Source organism: Medicago sativa, chromosome 1 (genome assembly GCF_051527215.1).
Source record: "Medicago sativa cultivar Bolivia chromosome 1, Bolivia_mono, whole genome shotgun sequence".
In the NCBI taxonomy this organism is placed as follows: domain Eukaryota; kingdom Viridiplantae; phylum Streptophyta; class Magnoliopsida; order Fabales; family Fabaceae; genus Medicago; species Medicago sativa.
Window position 1 is genome coordinate 71,907,314 of NC_140749.1, and position 23,973 is coordinate 71,931,286.

At 34.8% G+C, this 23,973-nt stretch overlaps 4 protein-coding genes across 6 annotated transcripts in view; 2 read left to right on the forward strand and 2 right to left on the reverse strand.

Annotated features, from left to right (window-relative positions):
* The first annotated feature begins 3,271 nt into the window (after positions 1–3,271).
* LOC146957069 (hypothetical protein At1g04090-like) lies at positions 3,272–6,213 on the forward strand. Its single transcript, XM_085733921.1, has 2 exons — positions 3,272–3,544; positions 4,028–6,213. Exons 1-2 carry the CDS (start codon positions 3,442–3,444, stop codon positions 5,605–5,607), a joined length of 1,683 nt encoding a protein of 560 aa, XP_085590047.1. The 5' UTR covers positions 3,272–3,441; the 3' UTR covers positions 5,608–6,213.
* A 1,781-nt stretch (positions 6,214–7,994) lies between these two features.
* Positions 7,995–17,183, reverse strand: LOC146957070 (uncharacterized). Of its 2 annotated transcripts, none has more exons than XM_085733946.1 (18): positions 16,993–17,183; positions 16,838–16,898; positions 16,449–16,485; positions 15,509–15,639; positions 15,271–15,375; positions 14,878–14,983; positions 14,549–14,682; positions 13,881–14,020; positions 13,144–13,194; positions 12,976–13,058; positions 12,821–12,875; positions 12,614–12,728; positions 10,140–10,617; positions 9,849–10,062; positions 9,686–9,756; positions 9,298–9,466; positions 9,061–9,193; positions 7,995–8,817 (listed from the first exon to the last, which is right to left on the reverse strand). In XM_085733946.1, the coding sequence occupies exons 1-18, from the start codon at positions 17,104–17,106 to the stop codon at positions 8,123–8,125; spliced, it is 2,892 nt and encodes a 963-aa protein (XP_085590072.1). In that variant the 5' UTR covers positions 17,107–17,183; the 3' UTR covers positions 7,995–8,122. The 2 variants fall into 2 exon arrangements, with proteins under 2 accessions (XP_085590072.1, XP_085590067.1); XM_085733941.1 differs by having other exon boundaries at positions 14,878–14,986.
* Positions 17,184–17,884: 701 nt separating this feature from the next.
* On the forward strand, positions 17,885–20,732 carry LOC146957071 (hypothetical protein At1g04090-like). Its single transcript, XM_085733953.1, has 2 exons — positions 17,885–18,113; positions 18,547–20,732. Exons 1-2 carry the CDS (start codon positions 18,011–18,013, stop codon positions 20,124–20,126), a joined length of 1,683 nt encoding a protein of 560 aa, XP_085590079.1. The 5' UTR covers positions 17,885–18,010; the 3' UTR covers positions 20,127–20,732.
* A 658-nt stretch (positions 20,733–21,390) lies between these two features.
* The window catches only part of ATRX (P-loop containing nucleoside triphosphate hydrolases superfamily protein), a 29,027-nt gene continuing 26,444 nt past the window's right edge, over positions 21,391–23,973 (reverse strand). For both annotated transcript variants that reach the window (XM_085733934.1, XM_085733928.1), the window contains exon 25: positions 21,391–22,013. In XM_085733934.1, the coding sequence (XP_085590060.1) occupies positions 21,647–22,013 (367 nt within the window). In that variant the 3' untranslated portion in view covers positions 21,391–21,646. The remainder of the gene's footprint in view (positions 22,014–23,973) is intronic.

Genomic DNA, 23,973 nt, shown 5'->3' on the forward strand with positions numbered 1-23,973 from the left:
GTTAAAAGCAAGATCGATTGTTGTTTTGTTAAGGGGTGGAGGGATTGTAGATGAAAACTACAATCATCTCCCTCGTATTTCATCACTATTAAAACCTTTGAATGTTGAATGAGGTTGAAGATTTTTGTAGAGACTTGTTTAGAAATTAGGCATGTTACTATTGTTTGGGGTTTTATGTATCACACACACTTTGGGAAAGTTAATTAACTTTATGTTACCTGATTCATTTAAAAATTTGGTATTCAGAGAAATGGACGGACGTTCGGAGGCTGTGAATCCTTTGTTAGAGCGCAATGGTGTGAGAATTTCAAGAGTAAGTTATCGTAGATGTGAAATTTGAAATTGAATGGTTTTTTAAATTAACTTAGCATGTGGCTAAAAGAAAATTTTCTTACAGGATTTTGAAGATGAAAGTGGAGGTAATAACAACACAAATTGCGAACAAAGCAATGAAGATGTCAGTGGAAGTTCAAATTCAGTTGAAGGCTTGGAGGATGAAACTAATGAAGTCAATCCGATTATGATAAAAGATATGGTTGATATAATGAAGATTGACCTGGAAAACTTTTGTGTGGCTGATGTGGAAAGATATGAATTTGTTGCTTTAGATGTTGCCTACATGTTTTACTCTTGGTTTGCCAGAATGTCAGGATTTTCAGTTCGTAAGGGGCAAGTGGTGAGGGATCGAAATGGTGAAGTCGTCCAGCAGACCTTTGTTTGCAAATGATTTATCTGAATTTATAACCTGAAACTATTAATAGAATTTTTAATAGCTAATAAACACTGTTGCAAGAGGTTTCCAGTAAAACATCCTGACCGCAACATTTAATAATGATATATCTAATGGACACCAATCAGTTTGCACCGTGAGAGACCTATACTGTATGCTCACGCTAGCCCGACCCTAAAAAGAATGTTTCTATAATTGAAAAACATTATTCATTTTTTGAGGAAGTAATTGAAAACCATTATAGTAGTGTAGTAATTATTTTAAATAATGGGATTGGAAGATTGATCGCGGCGAAGGCTATACAATTAGTGGTATGTATATCATATGTTGTTTAATTTAGAGCAATTTGATCGATCAGACATTACATATATTTTTTTGAAATAAAGTAGTTTTTTTGAAGGTCTCTATGTTTGTTTGGCGTTTGTTATGTAATAGGATTCTTGCGAATGACAATTTGTTTCGTCGTATAGCTATTCTGCCAGATTCTATTCTTTGTACGAGTGATTGTGGCTTGGAGGAAATCGTTGATCATATTTTCGGGAGTATTTCGTCTCTTGTTTTGGAATAGTTACACGTTCACTCGACGCGTCTGAAACGTCTTTCTGATTATCTTATTCAGTTTGGCAACTTATGAGTGTTTCCTGACTTAATTCGATCTTGTATTCAACTAATTTGGATGACTTGTGTTTGGGTTGTTTGAAAAGAAAGAAATTTGCATATCTTTTAACATAGGGAATCTTTGATTCAACAATTATTAGAAAAAGTGAAAATTTTAGTCTCTTGATGGTTGAAAACGAAACATGTGCATTTATCTTTTTAATTTACATTCTTGGTGGTTTAATCCTATTGTTTATTTGGGTTTTGTCCCATAGTTTGTGATGTTTTTTTATGTTATTTTTGTTCTCGTACTCTACTTGAAATTACTTTTGAATCATGTATTTTAGGGATGGCAATGGGTACCCAATGGGTAGGGTACTATAGTACCCTTCCCCATACCCGCGTTTGTAAAAAATGCATGTACCATTCCCCATACCCTCGTGGGTAACAACTTTAGTACCCTTCCCCATACCCTATGGGCACCTAAGTGCCCATACCCGTACCCATTACCCACACTTTAATTATAAAAAGACAATAAAAAATATCACAATTGAAATAAAACTATGATCCAAATTTTTTTAAAACAACTCATAAAATAGTAGAAATTGTAATATTTAGCCAAATTAAAAAACATCCAAAATATTCCTCGAAAATTAAAATAAAAACATTAAAAATACATATAAAAAAAGTGCATGATAAAATAAACATCAAATTGATTTAAATCATAAATTTGTAGCTCGTGAGCTTATGGATGCATGAATGAAACGATTACCATATTAGTTTTTAGGTTTAAGTTTATATTTAAATAGCTAAATAAATTAAATAACTGTACACCAAAAATAAATTAAATATTTATTATATTATATAAATATGTATATGCGGGTTGCGGGGGCTGGGTAGTATAGTGCCCTTACCCGCACCGATACCCATCTAAATTTGCGGGTAATTACCCGGACCCAAGCCCATACCCATAAATGCGGGGTTTTACCCTACCCATTGCGGGTATTTTTTGCGGGTGCCCGTCGGGCCTGGGTCCAATTGCCATCCCTAATGTATTTGCACTCTTTGGGTTGATTAGGATTTTTGTCGATTTTAATGTATTACATTTTTACTTCTTAGAAAAGTTTCTTGAAATATTATAATATTAACCAAACATCTTTTTTCTAAATATCTTGGAGTAAAATTCACATCTTTATATTCTAAAAAATGTTATTCTTAAAAATAAATTTGATAAACTTTGAAACAAACACAGTCATATCTTTATAGAGATATAAATTAAATCTATTAAGACGGTATCTTTAATCAATTAAAATAAAATCCAAATTAAATCATCTTTATAATTATTATTATTTTTTTTTGAAAATGATCTTTATAATTTTTATCTAAGATTATGATTTTTATTGCTTAAGAAATCATAATCTTCTTGCCGTGGGCTAGAGTTAGTTTAATAATTATTGATAATGATGCTAAAGTTATGAAAATGGGTCCAACGGTCGGTGCAAACGTGATGTTTAGTTTTAGAGTAGTGTTATTTGAACAATCTTTTTTGTGATAATTTTTTGGACAACTAAATTATACAAAGAAATTTAGATAGTGGCACAAAAATCAAAACAATAGAGAGAGAAAGTAGAAAAACCATGTGAGTGTGAGAGAGAAAGTTATCACAAAAGTTATTAAAAAATAATTGTTCAAATATCATTTCTCTTAATTTTAATAGGAAAAAGATAAAATATATATTTCATTAACACGCTTATGATAAGGAGGAGAGTGATACAATTTTAAAATCCTTTATTCAAGATTTTTTTAGCATGTGTAGTTCTAATCGGTTTGATAATTAGTCTTTGTTGTTACTGGTAAAAAAAAACAAACCTAAAATAAAAAGAAAACAAAGTAGTGTACCCCACCCAACAACATGAATAAATCCGAAACAAGTAATTAATGTTGAAGCTGAAAATTCAATCACTGCAAAAACAAAACAGAATAAGAGAGTAGAGGGAGGAGGAGGAGGAGAAAGTTTAACACTTTTTTTTCTTCTTCTATTGCTAAATCAACCCTTCTTCTCTCTCTCTCTCTCTCTCTCTCTCTCTCTCTCTCTCTTTTGTGGTTGGTAAGAGATGTTTGGTTTTGAGTGTTCTTGTTGGGATAGTTTGCCAGAATTCTTTGACTCTGATCCACTTCCCTTTTCTCTTCCTTCACCTCTTCCACAATGGCCACAAGGTATTATTATCAACCTTCCCTTTTTCTATTATTTTTTTCTTCTTTCTAATTAAAGCAACATATTCCTGTTTTAATCATCAACTCAAACTAGACAGACACTTTTATTACTGTGTTCTTTCTATTTTGGACAGATTATTCAATCATAATTTGTTTTGGTTTTTTTATATTTGTGCTGTTTTTTATTGGTATTACTGTGATTAATTTTGGAAATTGTAGTATTTTTTGCAGATATTGGTTTTACTTAATTTTCAAGCTTACTTCTTGATTTTGTTTCATATTGATGCATTAAATAAGTATCTTTATTGCATATTTTGCTATGTCAATGTTTTACAAAGTTCTTGCTACATATATCAAAATTGAATTTTTTACTATGAATACTATTTGATTTCGTTTTGGTTATTGGCTATGTATAATGTCGAATGTTTGTGACTTAAATTATCTTATTTATAAACTAAGTTCTAAGCTTGTGAGTGATCTACTCAGGTGGTGGTTTTGCCGGTGGAAGAATATCCCTTGGGAAAATACAAGTTACAAAAGTAAACAAGTTTGAGAAAGTTTGGAGATGCACAAATTCTAATGGAAAGGCACTAGGTTTCACATTTTATAGACCTTTGGAGATTCCAGATGGATTTTCCTGTCTTGGTTACTACTGCCACTCCAATGATCAGCCGTTGCGAGGACACGTTCTTGTCGCTCGGGAGATTACTTCCAAATCTCAAGCTGATTGTTCCGAGTCAGAATCCTTGGCTCTTAAAAAGCCACTTAATTACTCGTTAATATGGTGCATGGACTCACATGATGAATGTGTTTACTTTTGGTTGCCTAACCCTCCAAAGGGTTATAAAGCCGTCGGCATAGTAGTTACCACCAATCCAGATGAACCGAAAGTTGAAGAAGTTCGATGCGTGCGAACCGATCTAACAGAAGTTTGTGAGACATCTGATCTCTTACTAACAATAAAGTCAAAGAAAAATTCTTTCCAGGTTTGGAATACACAACCTTGCGATAGAGGTATGCTAGCTAGAGGTGTATCTGTCGGAACATTCTTCTGTGGCACCTACTTTGATTCTGAACAAGTGGTTGATGTTGTGTGTTTGAAGAATCTTGATTCTTCGTTGCACGCAATGCCGAATCTGAACCAGATTCATGCTCTCATTGAGCATTACGGGCCAACGGTATATTTTCATCCTGATGAGAAATACATGCCATCATCGGTGTCGTGGTTTTTCAAGAATGGAGCAATTTTGTATACTGCGGGTAATGCAAAGGGTAAAGCTATAGATTATCACGGCACAAATTTACCTGGTGGAGGATATAATGATGGTGCGTTTTGGATTGATTTGCCTACCGATGAAGATGCGAGAAATAATCTTAAGAAGGGAAACATAGAGAGTGCGGAACTCTATGTTCATGTAAAACCAGCATTAGGAGGAGCCTTTACTGATATTGCAATGTGGGTTTTTTGCCCATTCAATGGACCTGCAACCCTTAAAGTGTCATTGATGAACATTGAGATGAACAAGATCGGTGAACATGTCGGTGATTGGGAACACTTCACCCTTCGCGTGAGCAACTTCACCGGAGAGCTTTGGTCTGTTTTTTTCTCTGAGCACAGTGGAGGTAAATGGGTTAATGCATTCGATTTGGAGTTTATTAAGGAGAATAAACCAATAGTTTATTCATCAAGACATGGGCATGCTAGCTATCCTCATGCAGGGACTTACCTTCAGGGATCATCCAAACTTGGAATAGGAGTTCGCAACGATGCTGCTAAAAGTAATTTTATTCTGGATTCGAGCTTTAGATACAAGATTGTTGCTGCCGAGTATCTTGGTGATGGAGTCATTACAGAACCATGTTGGTTGCAATATATGAGAGAGTGGGGTCCTACCATTGTATATGATTCACGTTCTGAAATAGAGAAGATAATAGACATGCTTCCAATATTTGTTAGGTTTTCTGTGGAGAACCTTTTTGAATTATTTCCAACAGAGCTTTCTGGTGAGGAGGGGCCAACTGGTCCAAAGGAGAAGGACAATTGGCTAGGTGATGAATATTGCTAGTCATGCATTATGCTAACCATATGCTACTAGCCATTTCTCATGAGCTGGATCCAATCATTCTTATGGTAAAGGATTAAGACATCATCTTTCTGTCCTAATAATGGTATGTTTTCGGATTTTGATTTGGTGTTGTCCCAAATTTACGCATTCACGCAGTCGGCAGGCACGTCAGTGGTCATTGGATCGAGATCAGACTGTGCAGAAAGCGAACAGATTTTGATTTTTGGTTACTCTAAAATTCCAAACTTGATATCTGGTCCGTCCAATCTAGATCCAACGGCCACCGATGTGCTGATGATAGTGTGAATGTGTGGGATTTGCGATTCCAGACAATCCAAATTCTTTTGTTTTCAGTGTGTCATTGATGGTCGATGTGACCAAGATATCGTCGCCATGTATCAACTGTATGTATAGAAGGGGTATAGGAGGTGTGCCTTGGATAGTAGTTACTTATAGCTTTCTTGGTTCGCAAGAAAAAAAATATGTGTAGCTCCAATGTTTATGTTAGTTAAAAAGAACATGTATAATTACGCAAAAACTTAGGACATGTATATACATTTGTGGTCTCTTTGTAAGATAATATTATTGCTAAAGGTTGATGGGAAACATGAATGTTTTCATTCGTATTGCTTGTAATGGAAGAGGAATGTGCTTGGTTCAGTGTTGCTATAAGACATAATATACTTGCATTGCATTTGTTTGTTTGAAATTCTTTTCCATCTATTCTGGCTTACTAACTTTACAAGTTACATGTCAACCTATGAAGTAAGGAAGTAATTAAGGGAAAAGATTAGCATGAGCATACCTCCAAGCTCGATAGATAGCCTGAAGATCATATGTTGGATTCCAAGAACCATCAACTATAACAACACGATTAGCTGCATGAAGATTAATACCCAAAGAGCCTGCTCGAGTTGAAATAAGAAATATGAACCCACCTATACCAATCTCTTCCCTTCTTCCACAGCTTCCCTCGCTTTCCACTTCGTGGTAGCTTTGAGAGATATAGTTCTATGAGGTCCAGGGTTGGCATGCTCTGACTAAAAACTAATACCTATCACCCACGTCCGAACTCATGGTGAGTATATCAATTACTAAAACGATTTTGCCATTTTGATCAAGCTCTTTAAAAAATGGGTCATGTTAACCAGTGCCCCCGGGGCACTGGTTAAAGAAACTAAAAAAAGAAAGTTATAAAATGAAAGTAACACTTTTTATACTTTTGAAAAGTTGACAGCACAAGTTCCAATGTAATACTTACCACATTTGACTCCTTAACCAGTGCCCCGGGGGCACTGGTTAACATTACCCTTAAAAAATTTGCCCTGAAGAATAATATCTTTCCACCAGCCCTGAAAAATTGTCAGGTAAGACCAATCACTAAAACTCTAGGAGCAAAATGTTAAAAGTATAACTTATCAGGTGATCAAAATTATGATCCACACAGAGTGATGTCAGAATAATCAAAGCGGGCAACATTGATGTATTCTAAGTCAAAATGTGTCAAGAGTATGTGGTATTAGCCTATAAGGTTATGTTTTTGTTAGCAAAGACTTTCTTTTAGAATTGTTAGTAAATAGTTACTGAAGCAGTTAGGTACTACTTCCTTCATATAAATACTAAATATTGTAAATTTAGTTGGTTATCAAATTATACACAACCTCTCATCAGTTTCTTTCACTAATCCCTTCTCTTTGCTTTCTTTCATCAAAGAATCAACTAAATAATAACATCGATGCTATTGATATCAAACTATTGAATATGAGAAATTGTATAAACTTATGTATTATTTTTGTTGTTAGAACTAACATTATTTTGAAATAAAAAAAAAAAAAGGTCTATGAATGATTAGAGAGAAATGTATCTTTAACATAGGTTAGTAAGAAGAACTCAAATTTATTGCATAGTTCTAGAGAACTCAAATTCAATTTCTGAGAGAAATAGTTCCTTGTCGTATTTTAATTACAACACAGTTATAATTTTAAACATATACAAAATAGTTAATACTTTTCTTAAAAAATTACAAAATAATCTCCTAAGTTGTTTATATTAAATTTTAATGGCAAATTTTTGTATGTTTAACCGTGCTATGTTAGTTACCATGACTTAATTTTGTAGTTTTACTTTTACTTTAATCTATGACAATCGGACACTGTAAATTCTGCAACGTCCATTGTTGCATAATAATGCGGAAAAACAAAAACAAAACATAGAAAGTGCAACCTCTGCGAACCACATTTAATCAACTTCATGCCATTTGAGTGATTTTTTGGTTTATCCATGAAATTAAAATCTCAACTTTAACTCAATCAAAATGATTCAACACAAATGATTCGAATATTTGATACACATTACATTAGCATCCACTAAAATCTCAAAGAGATAACGCTATTACAAAAAGGTTAAATACTTCAACATCATAAAGTATAGCAAAAAACTTGAAATAACTCAAGATGAGGCTCAAAAGAAGTAGGGTAAATAAGAATCAAGTGTCAAAATTCATTTCATAACAAAATTATGATTGGAACCATTTCCTAAGCTGTTTAGATTGTTTTTTCTCGCCGTCATTTCCTTGAGAACCCTTGTGTGAGAACTTGGATCTATATTGTTCTATAAGCATGTCAAGCTTATCTACTGTGTCCTTCCCTACTGAATCTTTGTTCTTCTTTGGCCTTTTCCTAGAAACCTTTTCCCCTGCTTGTTCTTGGTTATGCATCTTCCTCTTTCCAAATACTGCGTCTTCTTTCTTACCTGATATTTTCCTATTACTGTCAATGGAACTATTTTTACCTTCATGTAATTTACCACCATGATTCTGGCCATCTTGGTTATTTTTTAGCTTCCTTTCCGAAGAAGCTTTTGGACTTTCTTTCGATGAGATCACTTCGGTATTTGTACTCTTGGGGTCCCCTTTCTGTCTTTTGGATTTGCCTCCTTGAGGAGATTTTCCATTTGGCACTCTACCACCGTGTTCACTATTTGAATCTGGTGCCAAGTCTTTTGCTGGTTTGTCATGCTCTTGAGATTTTCGTTTTCTGTCAGTTCCATGTGCGTAAACTCCCGCATTGTCGGGTTTATCATTTTCGTTTCTGCTGTTGCCATTGTGAGGAGCCCGCTGCTGATACTGTAGCTTTTCGTTACGAAGTTTCAATTTCTGGATATTATCAAGAGCAAACTCCACAATTGGCCGATGTTCAGGACCAAAGGTTTCTGTGGTCAATGAAAGACAACATTATATTACGAGAAAAACACAGCACACCGCACATAGAAATGCTAGCAATACACTTTTTTGAACACACTTCTCCGTACACATTTTATGATTGATTCATTTTTATTTTTATTTTTATTTTGGAAGCGTTCAATTTATGGGGCCAGTTGACAATTTTAACAAAGTTAGTATATTCACACAGCTAATATCTTCACAATTGAGAAATGGGTGTAATTGTTTGTTACCAGGATTATTGTTAAGAACTCTCAAAGCAACAAGAGCATGTTGATGCTCTGAAAATTCAAGAAAAGCGACTCCACGGGAATACTGCTGTTCTTGAGTAGCCTTTCCTTTCCTGCCATCTTTCAAAATCTTTATCTGCAAAGTACATTTGTAACATTCAAAACATAATGGAAATCATAAAGCTATACAGAAACAATAATAATAATTGACAACTTCAAGTCATGACCTATTTAACCAACCTGCCGAATTACAGGTATTTGCTTGGTAGCTCTAGAGATGACTGCATCAATGCAAAGCGTCTTAAGTTGTTTTTCAGTCATTGACTTTGGTAAGTTGTAGATAACAAGTCTAGTTTTTGAAACATGAAAATTTGGAGATTGAAGCTTCATCTTCTTTTTCCTTTCCAAACTATAAATATTTCACAAATAATAATGTAAGATCACTACAATCAGTTACAGGAATTAGACTAAAAGCAGAAAAATAACAATAACTTTACCGCCCAAGTATGGAAGATCAAATACAGCATAAAATAATAAAGAAATGAGAATAGTAAAGTGGATGTAGCAATGATACATACACAGAATATAAATGTCATTTGCACTCAAAAGTCAACCATAAAATACTCACTTTTTGCGTTTTGACATATCAGTGGCTGAAACCCCTTCGGCAGCTGGAGTTCCGTCAAGAATAAGTCCCTCCTATTAATTACAATTTAAAAGAATACAATTACTCTCCTATTGCATATCAGCTACCATAGCCTGGAACACGAGGTACAGAGGAGAATACATACCTTCGCCAAGTAAAGATTGCGGTGGTCTTGAACTTCATTTTTTTCTTTCTCCTGTTCCTTGTCATGAGCCGATTTCTTGTCCAGAGCCTTTAAAACCTTTAATGGTCTACCCCTTACCAAAATACCCATCCCAGAAGCAGTATTGGCAGTTGAAATTGCATTATCAGCTGCTTCCGCGGTTTTAAACTTAAGAAAACCAGTCCCTCGTGGACGCCTGCATTGAGTAATAGAGGAGTATGAATAATAATCTGTGTAACACAGACACACACAAAATATTGTTCTAGGACATACTTGGTCACTTGGTGGAGAACAGGAGCAAAATATTCTACTTCACCAAATGCAGAAAACCGTTGCTTCACTTCTTCGGTATCTAATTCAAAGGGAAGATTGGTTATAAAAACTGTTTTGTGCAAATCATCTTCTGTTTCCTTGGAAGTTTCAGGCTTAGAAATATCTGAAACCTTGTCGGACTCTTTAGATGTTTTACTATCTGCACCCTTAACAGTTTCCTTGGATTTTGGCTTGTTCTTTTCTTCAGAAGACACGGAATCGTTATTTACAGATTCGTCTTTGGCAGAGGATGTAATCAAGTTGTTAAGAACTTTTCTTGCAATGTCTGCTTCCTTGTCAAAATCATCGTCAGAAGGAAAATCTTCCTCCACAACACTATCAATATCACTATCATCTCCTTGATCAGATTCTTTGTCAGTATTCTCAAGATCATCCTCAGTAGTAGTACTACCATCTTCATCTGTCACCTTTTGTTGTCCTAAAGAAATCATAACAGATGTCTTATTTAAATAGTTTGAAACAGAGTTAAGACAGAGTTAAATGATGTCTTGTTTAAATAGTTTGACCACATATTGTTCTAATGTCGGGTACATATTTCAAAGACAATGAACTTCAAATAAAAATAATTAAAAGATGTCTTGTTTAAATAGTTTGAGCACATATTGTTCTAGTGTTGGGAACATATTTCACAGACAATGAACTTCAAATAAAAATTAATAATTGTTATACCCAGAAACATGTGTACATACTGCAGATAAATGATTTAAAAAAAATAAAAAAACAAACAATAGTTGCCCTTTGGTAAAATACAATTTGCTATTATTGTATTGTTTCTCTTACTGTTGTATGTGCATTGGTTGAGACTGCACTGTCTAGCTGCCTTCATAGAACATTTTGTAGCTATGATGCATGGACAGCCCTGGATTTAGGCGAGTCCACGCTTCAGAAATGGACAACCACAGGATACTTATCAGACACCTCATTTAAAAAAGTACTTTTTGGCTGTTCCGACGTGGTGAGGTCACTGTTATGGTGAAGGGACACCTTCTTCATGATGTATTGTGCCTATTGTTTATAGTTTTGTTGCGGTAGTTTGTAATTTGTTGTGGATATTTGTATCAGACACCTTCATTTAAAAAAGTACTTTTTGGCTGTTCCGACGTGGTGAGGTCACTGTTATGATGTATTTGTGCCTATTGTTTATAGTTTTGTTGCAGTAGTTTGTAATTTGTTGTGGATATTTGTATCAGACACCTCATTAAAATAAGTAATTTTTTATGTTGAATTTCACCCTTTTTTTTTATCTTTAATCAGTAATGCTTATTTATTATATTTATGTATATGTGGCAGTTTTCCATTTTCTCTAAGTATCTTTCAGTCTCTTAGAGCATCCACAATGGAGACCCTCACATTTGAGGTTTTAAATGGGTTCCACATGGACACATCACTTTTTTATTATTTTTTAATAATAGTACTCCCTCTGTCTCGCAATAGACGACCCATTTGAAAATGTGCAATTTTGACCTAACTTACTTTGACCGTATTTTTCTACTAATACACAAAGATAAATAATATCATATAAGATGTCGTTAGATTCGTCTCGATGAGTATTTTCAAAATATCAAATTTTCATAATTTTTTCTGATATATTATTCAAGATATTTAAGCTCAAAGTTATGCATTGGCATGCGTAATAAGGTCAACTGTGTCAAGTATTATGGGACGGAGGGAGTACCTAATAGGTACTCAACCACTCCAATGGAGATCCTCTATCAAAAGGTCTAAATGGGTCCCACCAATAACTATTTATTAATGAAAAGCAACAAAAACAATTCAAATAATGATTATTTTATTGAAAAGTGGTCGTGGTCCACTTAAGATTGGGGGTCTTAAGTTAGACCCCGAGTCTTAAGGGCAACCCGGTGCACTGAAGCTCCCGCATACGCAGGGTCCGGGAAGGGGTCCCACCATTTGGTGTATTGTACGCAGCCTTACCCTGTTTTTACACAAGAGACTGTTTCCAGGACTTGAACCCGTGACCTTACAGTCACATGACAACAACTTTACCAGTTGCGCCAAGGTTACCCCTCCCCGAGTCTTAAGAGACCCCCAAATTTTTTTTCCACATTGAGGGTACCTATTAGGTACCGGGTCTTAAATGTTAAAGACCCTACCAATGTGGATGCTCTTACCTTCTATAAATCTAAGACCCAGAATTACATCAATAGGATTTTTTTAATCTTAATTATCTTTGTTTCTTCATATATATAAAAAAACAAAATGATTTTGACACTTGTGAGGAAGATATGTTGCACGTTCATTCAAAAAATGGTCAATATGTCTACATCTGAAGTATGATAATGTCACAGAACTCAAAATTCAAAAGCATTGTGCTTTAGCAAACTCTACTAGTTAACAAATCGATAATAAATCATTTGAAGATGCAGTATCATTTCAACAAAGAAACAAATTACCTTCCTCTGAAGCAGGAGCATCATTGGTATCACTACTAAATATCTTTTTTGGAACAGCCCAATCAACAGCTATGAGACGACTCCCAAACTTCAATCCATTGAGTTTTCGAATCGCCTGAAACAGAAACAGGAAACTTATATACAACTATACAAGTGATTTTAGAATACAAACAGTATGTAAAGTAAAACTTTTGAAACAGTTCATACATTTTCAGCATCTTGCTTGCAGGTGAATTTTACAAATGCAAAACCCTTTGAAAGACTGCACACAGGAAATGAGGCGATGAAAACAGCGTAACAAAACATAATGTATAATACAGTATCGAAACGCTTTATATCTGGAAAAGAAAAGGAATATATACCCTGTGTCGGACTTCTGTGGAATGAATACCTCCCATACAGTCCCCGCAGATGAAAATGCGTCCCTTATTTCATTTTCTTTGGCCTGTATCCATATATAGTCAAGTAGATAGAAAACAAGGTCTCCAAACAAAAAATTATTTTATGTTCTGTAACTCAACAGATCGAACCTTGAAAGGAAGGTTTCTGACAATAAGCTTCCATTTCTGAGTCTTGGCTCCCTGGCCCACATACAACAACAAAAATGTTAACAAACTAAGTGTCATAAATGGTAATATTCATTAAACAGGGAAAAGTTCATTCTGCCTATGACCAAATTAAAAATCAATACAAAAAATACGTGAAAAGCATGAAGAAAATGAAATCATTGTTAGAAACCAATTTACGAAATTCAAATTATAGGATAAACATAGTTGATAGAAATGTTGAACAGGGCAGATAAACAAAACTTCTACTTTAAAGAGCTGATTGTCACGTATCAGAATCAGATACAAGGAAAATAAAAACAATTTAAAGAATATCTTAATCTACAAACATGGGAAATTAGGACAGCACCAAAAAGAAAACCCTTTCAAGGCTCTAGACGCATAATATATCACAAATTCCCATGATGTAACTCCCTATTTTTTAAGACAATGCATATTTTCGTGATCAACGCTTAGCAGAAATAAACCTGTAGTTATTAAGATTTTTTGTATTTGATTTTTGGAAGAATATTAACACATCAAAATTTTATGACAAAGCTAAAATGATTTTTTTATCAAAATACAAAGCAAAATTATTCATTTTATTAATATATATCAGTACAAACTCTCCTAATCAGCTAGCAGTTATCACTCTATATAAAAGATACTATATGGTGCATGATGATATTATCCTCTGATGTGTTCTATGACGAGCACTTTACCTCCCCACCAAGTTGGCGTGCCCAAACAGTTCCTCCTCCTATCTCTTTTTTATGCAATGTTGCAACAGAAGCACGGGCTGATTTTACACTTGTATAAAGTACAGCTGAAGCATTGAAAGTACAGCCTTCTTGCAGCAGACCTGGGAAAAATACCATAATTACCTTACTATCCTAAGCAGTATAAAGAATCTTTATAAATATAATGCATGATTCAATCTTCTTGATTTGCATCCTAACTGGAAAACTATCTCATCAGAAATTTTAGTGAAAGAACAAACTTCAATGTCCTTATCAGCATACTCAACAATTGATCATATGGGATACAATACAACTAGATGTTTAATTATAAAATAAAAAGGCTTAGCATTAAAAAGAAATTAACAATAAGATTGACAGCTTCCAGAGCACATAAAACAGCACAAGACAGAAGCAAATCTATATTAGAAACTGCTTCATACACTAACCATGAGATGGCTCAACACGAAGTGCAAAACAATGGGAAAATATGAACTGAAAAGAACAGGAATACAGCATATCATAATTATTAAACAGGCGAAAATAATATATTTTTTAAATATTTTCTAATATAACATGACATAACACACCAATAACAATTATACACAAAACCTATCTTGTCTGTAATTTGAAAAGATAAAATCAGCAGTTACCATGCTGCTGAAGATCATTCCTTGAAAGGGGATGCTTAATAGAACACACAGTGCCGATTTCTCTGGCTTGGCGGTGAACATCTTCGGCCATAGCAGAATTCACGAGACCACCAAATATAACAGTTCTAGCAACCCTACCAAAAGAAAAAAACATAGAGCAAGGAACAGCTTTTTAGAAATAAGATATACATTCATGATACGAAAAGATACATCCATAAAGAAAGGATCAGATCAACTCATTATCTCTTAATCCCAAACATTAAAAAAAAAATTAAAAAAAAATATTTCATGGCTGAAGTACTACTAAGAAAAGGGAGAAGAGTAAATACTTCTGTTTTTCTGAGCCACCCCCCTCATCTGCTGTGTCATTACAAAGAGCTGCTTTTTTTATTTCCACAGGCTTCCTTGAGTTTTTCGGTTTATCCAAAACTTTCACTTCTAAAAGGAATGAAATATAATACCCGGTGCACTGAAGCTCCCGCATATGCAGGGTCCGGGAAGGGGTCCCACCATTTGGTGTATTGTACGCAGCCTTACCCTGTTTTTACACAAGAGGCTGTTTCCAGGACTTGAACCCGTGACCTTACGGTCACATGACAACAACTTTACCAGTTGCGCCAAGGTTACCAAAAGGAATGAAATATAATATCAATAAAAAAGCAATAAATATATAAATGAACAACTGGTAAAGCTAATCAAATGCACGTAAACTCAACCGCAACCTTCTTCCTTTGGTTCTTTTGGAACTGAAACAGGCTTCTCTGCTCCAGACAATCCGCTGTCTTTATCATCATTTTTTGATTGTGTGAGATCGCCTTCATTGCCCTCTATTGCATCATAAAAGAAAGAGTGAGAAAAGAAAACAAGGGAGGAACAATGATAAGATCAAATCATCTGTACATCATTCGGAAAATATATATAACATCTCTATCTGAAACAGAATTGGTAGCATCAATCAACCTTGATCCGGTTTCGATCTTCGATTTTCACGGGGAGGACGAGGCATTGCGTGCTTCACTACAATTTTCCGGTCACCAACCAATGAACCGTTCTTCAGCTCAATGGCTTGGTTAGCGTCTTTCTCAACAGCACTGAAGATGACATCAATTAATAACAAATCAGAAAGTCATGCTACAAATTATACAATTCTAATAATATATGTAAAACGGAATTGCACAAAAAAGAGTCCATCAAAATATTGTGATTACGGATTAGTTTACCACAAATTACCACAACACGCATAGTGAACATAAAAAGACTACCCGGATACTATTGAAGCAAGCACTATAAAACTGATAAACCTATAATAAAGTTCAAAAATTGTATCCCTCCTAGGTCCTCATGATATCAATATTCTCCTCTTAACTAAGCTTTGTGAACCAACAGTAGCATGTTTAGTATTATTTCTTCGATTTTTCAACATCCAGACAATACACTCAAATTGTACTTACCAAAAATGGCGAACTCTTTTTACTTACAAAGATGGGGTTGTGGTGAGTATTAATCATTCAGGTCTAATCAATCGCAGATCGCAAATATAGTTGTAAATTGAAATTCAACTACACAACAATGCTACAACGCTGATATAGCTACTATTTGGAAACATTGAACTAAATAACATATCGGTATATCACATAATAATAGCGATTTGTTCAAATTTTGCAGTTTTATTTACTGAGTTCTACATTCTTATTTCGATTATTATCAAATAGGGATGCTCGTGTTAAACAGCGGAACACTATAGTGCGTGCCACCATAGCTGTTATTTGACAAAACTCTATTAAATATCATATCATAGGATAGAACAGTAGTGATTTGTTGAAATTCTGCTACTGATTCATAATCATATACATACTTAGCTACACTTTAGTTCATACACAAATGAGTTAACTGAACTTACAATTGAACATAACCAAAACCACGATGTTGTGTAGACCCTGAAAAAAAAAAACTTATTTTATTAATTCAGCTTAAAATGTTGATTAATTAAGTTAAGCAATTAAAAATTCATATTTAATTCATTTCATGTCAGAAAATTCTAAATTTTAGTAAACGAACCTTTCATAGTGTTCTAATCTTTTCTCAAAAAAATCGTTCAAAAATTTAAGAGTTTAAGGATAATTAATCAAACTTTGTTTTAGCAGGGACTAAAATTATAAGTAAATTTTTTTTTATAGGAACTAAAAATGCTATTAAAATTAAGTAGGGACTAAACTTACAAGGTCGCTATTTTATAGGGACTAAAGACATAATTAACCCTTAATTAAGTTAAGCAATTAAGTAAGTTACCCTTTTGTGTAACCATGAAACAGCGTCTAACAGGTCCAACTTCACTGAAAGTTTGTTCAAGCTGAATAAATTCAACAACAAATGAAATTAGCATAAACAAAAGAATGATAAATAAAAATGGAAAAGAATGAATGAATGAAAAAAAGAGCGAGTACCTGAGAGTTAGTGAAGGAATAGGGTAAATTAGAAACAAAGAGTGTTAACGGCGGACATTGTTTAACGGTGCCGTCGTCGCTATTTTCCTTCATTGCTTTGTTTTTCTTGCCCATCGCCTCGCCGATGATGATGATGATGAAGAAGAGATGAAAACGAAGAAAGAAAGAGAAAGAAAGAAGGGTTTGAGCGTGCGTGAAACAGAATCGAAAAACCATGGACCGGGTGGGTGGCCCCATATGGATCCGGGCTTTTGGGCTTTGTTGGTTACGATGACAAAGTCCGATAACATTTTGTGTTGAAATTGAAAATTGCTTTTCATAACGTCACAATGACACATGGAAACGACATTTTTATCACCAACGGTAGTTTGCTACCACCGGATTTATCCTCATAGAGATGTAAATTAAATCCATTAAGATTATATCTTTAATCAATTAAAATAAAATCCAAATTAAATTATCTTTATAATTTTTATTGGTTAAAAAATTATAATTTTGCTGCCGTGGGCTAGAGTTAGTTTAATAATGATAATGGTGTAAACGTGATGTTTAATTTAACACGAAAAAGATAAAATATTATTCCATTAACACAGTTATGATAAGGAGGATAGTGATACAATTTTTTTTTTTTATAAATTAACTCAACAATTAGGGACAAATCACGAAAAAGAAAAACAATTTGATATGATAAGGAGGATAGTGATACAATTTTTTTTTTTATAAATTAACTCAACAATTAGGGACAAATCACGAAAAAGAAAAACAATTTGACTTTAGAACAAAATTAGTGTGTAACAAAATATGGTGGTTAAAATAACAAACAAAGTAGTGTACCCCACCCAAAATAGAAGGTAACAACATGAATAAATCTGAAACAAGTAATTAAAGGTTTAAGCTGAAAATTCATTATTCATCACTGCAAAAACAAAACAGAATAAGAGAGAAGAGGGAGAAGAAATTTGAACGCTTCTCTCTCTCTTCTTTCTAATAAGAGGTTGCTTTGTGGGTTTGGTAAGGGATGTTTGGTTGTGAGTGTTTTTGTTGGGATAGTTTCCCTGAATTTTTTGACTCTGATCCACTTCCCTTTTCTCTTCCTTCACCTCTTCCACAATGGCCACAAGGTATTCTTTTTTTCTTTCTATTTAATCATCAACTCAAACTAGATAGACACTTTTATTACTGTTTTCTTTCTATTTTTTGGAGAGATTATTCAATCATAATTTACTTTTTTAATACTATATATTTGTACTGTTTTTATTGATCTTATTGTCATTAATTTTGGAAATTGTAGTATTTTTTGCAGATATTGGGTTTCCTTAATTTTTAAGCTTAGTAATTGATTTTGTTTGATATTGATGCAAATAAGTATCTTTATTTCATATTTTGCTGTGGCAATATTTTATAAAGTTCTTACTATATACATCAAAATTGAATTTTTACTATGAATACTATTTGATTTCTTTTTGGTTATTGGCTATGTATGATGTCAAATGTTTGTGACTTAAATTATCTTATTTATCAACTAAGTACTAAGTTTGTGAGTGATATACTCAGGTGGCGGTTTTGCCGGTGGAAGAATATCCCTTGGGAAAATACAAGTTACAAAAGTAAACAAGTTTGAGAAAGTTTGGAGATGCACAAATTCTAACGGAAAGGCACTAGGTTTCACGTTTTATAGACCTTTGGAGATTCCAGATGGATTTTCCTGTCTTGGTTACTACTGCCACTCCAATGATCAGCCGTTGCGAGGACACGTTCTTGTCGCTCGGGAGACTACTTACGAACCTCAAGCTGATTGTTCCGAGTCAGAATCCCCAGCTCTTAAAAAGCCACTTAATTACTCATTAATATGGTGTATGGACTCACATGATGAATGTGTTTACTTTTGGTTGCCTAACCCTCCAAAGGGTTATAAAGCCGTCGGCATAGTAGTTACCACCAATCCAGATGAACCGAAAGTTGAAGAAGTTCGATGCGTGCGAACCGATCTAACAGAAGTTTGCGAGACATCTGATCTCTTACTAACAATAAAGTCGAAGAAAAATTCTTTCCAGGTTTGGAATACACAACCTTGCGATAGAGGTATGCTAGCTAGAGGTGTATCTGTTGGAACATTCTTCTGTGGCACCTACTTTGATTCTGAACAAGTGGTTGATGTTGTGTGTTTGAAGAATCTTGATTCTTCGTTGCACACAATGCCGAATCTCAACCAGATTCATGCTCTTATTGAGCATTACGGGCCAACGGTATATTTTCATCCTGATGAGAAATACATGCCATCATCGGTGTCGTGGTTTTTCAAGAATGGAGCAATTTTGTATACTGCGGGTAATGCAAAGGGTAAAGCTATAGATTATCACGGCACAAATTTACCTGGTGGAGGATATAATGATGGTGCGTTTTGGATTGATTTGCCTACCGATGAAGATGCGAGAAATAATCTTAAGAAGGGAAACATAGAGAGTGCGGAACTCTATGTTCATGTAAAACCAGCATTAGGAGGAGCCTTTACTGATATTGCAATGTGGGTTTTTTGCCCATTCAATGGACCTGCAACCCTTAAAGTGTCATTGATGAACATTGAGATGAACAAGATCGGTGAACATGTCGGTGATTGGGAGCACTTCACCCTTCGCGTGAGCAACTTCACCGGAGAGCTTTGGTCTGTTTTTTTCTCTGAGCACAGTGGAGGTAAATGGGTTAATGCATTCGATTTGGAGTTTATTCAGGAGAATAAACCAATAGTTTATTCATCAAGACATGGGCATGCTAGCTATCCTCATGCAGGGACTTACCTTCAGGGATCATCCAAACTTGGAATAGGAGTTCGCAACGATGCTGCTAAAAGTAATTTTATTCTGGATTCGAGCTTTAGATACAAGATTGTTGCTGCCGGGTATCTTGGTGATGGAGTCATTACAGAACCATGTTGGTTGCAATATATGAGAGAGTGGGGTCCTACCATTGTATATGATTCACGTTCTGAAATAGAGAAGATAATAGACATGCTTCCAATATTTGTTAGGTTTTCTGTGGAGAACCTTTTTGAATTATTTCCAACAGAGCTTTCTGGTGAGGAGGGGCCAACTGGTCCAAAGGAGAAGGACAATTGGCTAGGTGATGAATATTGCTAGTCATGCATTATGCTAACCATATGCTACTAGCCATTTCTCATGAGCTGGATCCAATCATTCTTATGGTAAAGGATTAAGACATCATCTTTCTGTCCTAATAATGGTATGTTTTCAGACTTTGATTTGGTGTTGTCCCAAATTTACGCATTCACGCAGTCGGCAGGCACGTCAGTGGTCATTGGATCGAGATCAGACTGTGCAGAAAGCGAACAAATTTTGATTTTTGGTTACTCTAAAATTCCAAACTTGATATCTGGTCCGTCCAATCTAGATCCAACGGCCACCGATGTGCTGATGATAGTGTGAATGTGTGGGATTTGCGATTCCAGACAATCCAAATTCTTTTGTTTTCAGTGTGTCATTGATGGTCGATGTGACCAAGATATCGTCGCCATGTATCAACTGTATGTATAGAAGGTGTATTGGAGGTGTGCCTCGGATAGTAGTTACTTATAGCTTTCTTGGTTCGCACGAAAAACAATATGTGTAGATCCGATGTTTAAGTTGGTTAAAAAGAACATGTATAATTACACAAAAACTTAGAACATGTATATACATTTGTGGTCTCTTTGTAAGATAATATTATTGCTAAAGGTTGATGGGAAACATGAATGTTTTCATTCGTATTGCTTGTAATGGAATAGGAATGTGCTTGGTTCGGTGTTGCTATAAGACATAATATACTTGCATTGCATTTGTTTGTTTGAAATTCTTTTCCATCTATTCTGGCTTACTAACTTTACATGTCAACCTATTAAGTAAGGAAATATCTTCAAGGCAATACAATAATCTTGAGACAAGGTAAATGAAGATTGGTATCAATTTCATTCTTGTTACTTACTATCATCATTTTTTTTTTTTGAAGAAGCTAAATAGCCCACCCAAATTGGCACCAAAGAGAATCGAATCTGAGACCTTACGGAGGACTTACTATCATCATTTTATTGTCTTAATCCTCTGATTTACGTGAGAAGATGATATGATAATGAATTTTATAAGCATCTAGAAGGATACATATTTAGATGAACTGATGATATGATAATGAATTTTATAAGCATCTAGAAGGATACATAGTTAGATGAACTGATAAACTGATTCCTTAACTGAAAATTTATTCATTTAGTTTCAAAAACATATCCCTAAAATTACCAACTTAATGCCATTATGATATAAACTCTACAAATACTAATCGAGAAACAACTTGTTCAAAATTTTGCAATTCAATCTATCATTTTGAAATATATTAATGTAGGGTTCATAAACCTGATCAAAACTTTGCAATTCAATTGCATCCAACTGAATTCAGTTGATTGAAACTTTTTGGGGTCCGGCAACATACAGCTGATCAAATTTTCCACGTCCCTCAGGAAAAGCCATCAGCAGCCCAAAACACATGACAAACATTTCTATTTCATCAACATAAGATTATAAACATCCTCCTAATCAATTTACAACAAAAAAGAAAGTCGGTTATAAATGAACATTCGGATTATGCCATCCTTCATGTTACTATATTGCTATTATTTCTTCAAGTCTTCCCACCTTACCACCCGGGCACATTCCCCACAGACTGTATAGCCCCCAATTTTTATTCTCTGGCTTCTAAGTGTCAGCAAATGCGCAAGGTTGGTGCATTGCCGCTTTGTGAAACGATTTCTCAGCTTAGTTGAAAGCTGCCAAGTTTCTAATTCAGGTTTTTCGTTTTCTGCCTTTGACACTTCTGGCTTTGGATCAGGCACAGACTCACCAATCGGTACTCTTTGAACTTCTTCCCATTCCAGCGATTTGCGATACACCTCCCAAGCCATATCTTGCTCCTCTTTTGATAGCTTTTCCTCTTCGTTTTCTTGTAACAGAGATTCATGTAAATGATAATTGGCAATCCACCTATTATGAGAAACTACATCAGCTGATGTGTGAAGAGAGGAACTTAATAAAAATCATTTGTATCTTAGGTCTATTGACTCTACCGACAAATGTGGTCTAGACTCTAATATCATGTTGAAGCTATAAGTTATTTTTTTGTGACAACGTTGAAGTTATAAGTTATAGTTCTACGGATGAAAAAAATAAAAAATCGAGTAATGAATAGGGTTTGATAAAAAATGTTCTTACTCTACAACCGCATCTCCAACTGCGGGTGTTTGCGGGTTGGGTCTAATTTGACCAAACCCAAATCAATCAATTTGTCTTTGCTTTGGGTTGAATGTACAACATGTACTGTTAGCACTAAAACCGAACCAAACCAACGGCCATCAATGGGCTGGGTTTTAAATTCTAAATAAGTTAATCAATTAAAACATTTGCGGTACTTGAACATTCAAAAAATCGTAAAATTCCAGTACTTTCGAACAAAACACATCATTTAATGCTTAAAAATTCTTCCACAATTTGAATAAAGTCCAAAAGCAAAATAAATTTAGAGACCTGTTTTAGATATGTTAATAGAGAAATGAGGTCTCTCAATTTGGAATTAGGCTTCAGTTTTTATAATTAATAAAAACTAGAACCGTAATAAATAAATTGATTATGGTAAGGAATGTATAAGACAATTTATAAAGAAACATAATAAAAATAAGAGGAGTGCTAGGAACACTCGCTTTTAACAGTCTCTTTTCAACAGTCGCTCTCTTATTGGGTGAAAACATGTAAATCCCACCACTTCATGTAGAACCCATTTTCAAATTGGTGGGACCCACTTGAATTTCATCCAATAAAAGAGTAAGTGTTGGAAAGTGAGTGTTCCTACCCACTTCTCTTGGTAATAATATGACATGCCACATGTTGGACCCAAACTTGATTTGGTTAGGTCAAAATGCGGGTTGAGTTGGTTTGCGGGTTGGCTCTGACCCATGAATGCCTTGATCTACAACTATGCCTGCAATTATAGTCATCCCCTACTATGAAAGATTTTCCCTCAACAAGAATGTGAAGTCTGAACAATAGGTGCACTTAATTAAGATCTTATGAGGGTGGAACACTCGCAGCATTTTCATGTAACATTAATCTTGTTTTCTTCATGACTCGTAACCCCAGTATAAAATAACACATTTTGACGGGTGAACATGTTGGAAGAGAGAGCACTGTATCAGAATGGACAAGGTGGGGGAAAAGGGAGAAGAACATAACAGGGCCCTGCAAAAGGGAGACACGAAGTTGGATTGAGGCAAAAAACAAATGCATCCAAAGGTAAGAAAGAATAGGGACCGAACATAGGACTATGTTCTTCAATAATCCCACTTGGGGCTCTTTGGAGGAAAGTATTTCAGCAATTTCCATTGTGTGCCGCGTATCCCAACCCATTCATTGCGTGCAACCCACGAGCTCAGGATCGCACGATCTGGAGATTCATCCAATACATGTTCAACTTGTATGATTCACGTTGAAAATGATTCTTCATCCAATTTGAGTCAGTTACTCTTGATTGGTATTGAATAGACAAAATATGTGATTCTTTGCACACTACTTCTAAGTTCTAACAATCCCCCTCAAACTTACCAAGCATTAATTGTGATATCAATTCTTAGATTTTGGGTCAAACTCAACTCCACAAAATGGGTATGCACGGTGAGGTGTACTCGTTCTTTATCAGCCTTCTCCAATTTAAATCTCTAGTAAAAGTAGAACTTAGATTTATCTCAACATACCGCCTCACATCCAGCACTATTGGGCTTGGTGATCTAGGACAGGCACTTAAACCAATTTAGTTCTGTCTGACTAAACCCCACAAAACAAATTTTGAAGGTGAAAGGTGTCCATCTTTTATATACTTTTCAGGAATTATCTCTAATCAATGTAAGACTTAGATTTTTTCCAATAATATTCCGTGGACCATTTTGGGAAGAAA

Coding starts and splice junctions, on each gene's coding strand:
- LOC146957069 (XM_085733921.1), top strand. CDS start 3,442: ATGTTTGGTTTTGAGTGTTCTTGTTGGGATAGTTTGCCAGAATTCTTT. Junction 3,545..4,027: donor TCTTCCACAATGGCCACAAG/GTATTATTATCA, acceptor TGATCTACTCAG/GTGGTGGTTTTGCCGGTGGA.
- LOC146957070 (XM_085733941.1), bottom strand. CDS start 17,106: ATGGGCAAGAAAAACAAAGCAATGAAGGAAAATAGCGACGACGGCACC. Junction 14,021..14,548: donor GAATGATCTTCAGCAGCATG/GTAACTGCTGAT, acceptor TATTTTTCCCAG/GTCTGCTGCAAGAAGGCTGT. Junction 9,194..9,297: donor AAATACCTGTAATTCGGCAG/GTTGGTTAAATA, acceptor TGTACTTTGCAG/ATAAAGATTTTGAAAGATGG.
- LOC146957071 (XM_085733953.1), top strand. CDS start 18,011: ATGTTTGGTTGTGAGTGTTTTTGTTGGGATAGTTTCCCTGAATTTTTT. Junction 18,114..18,546: donor TCTTCCACAATGGCCACAAG/GTATTCTTTTTT, acceptor TGATATACTCAG/GTGGCGGTTTTGCCGGTGGA.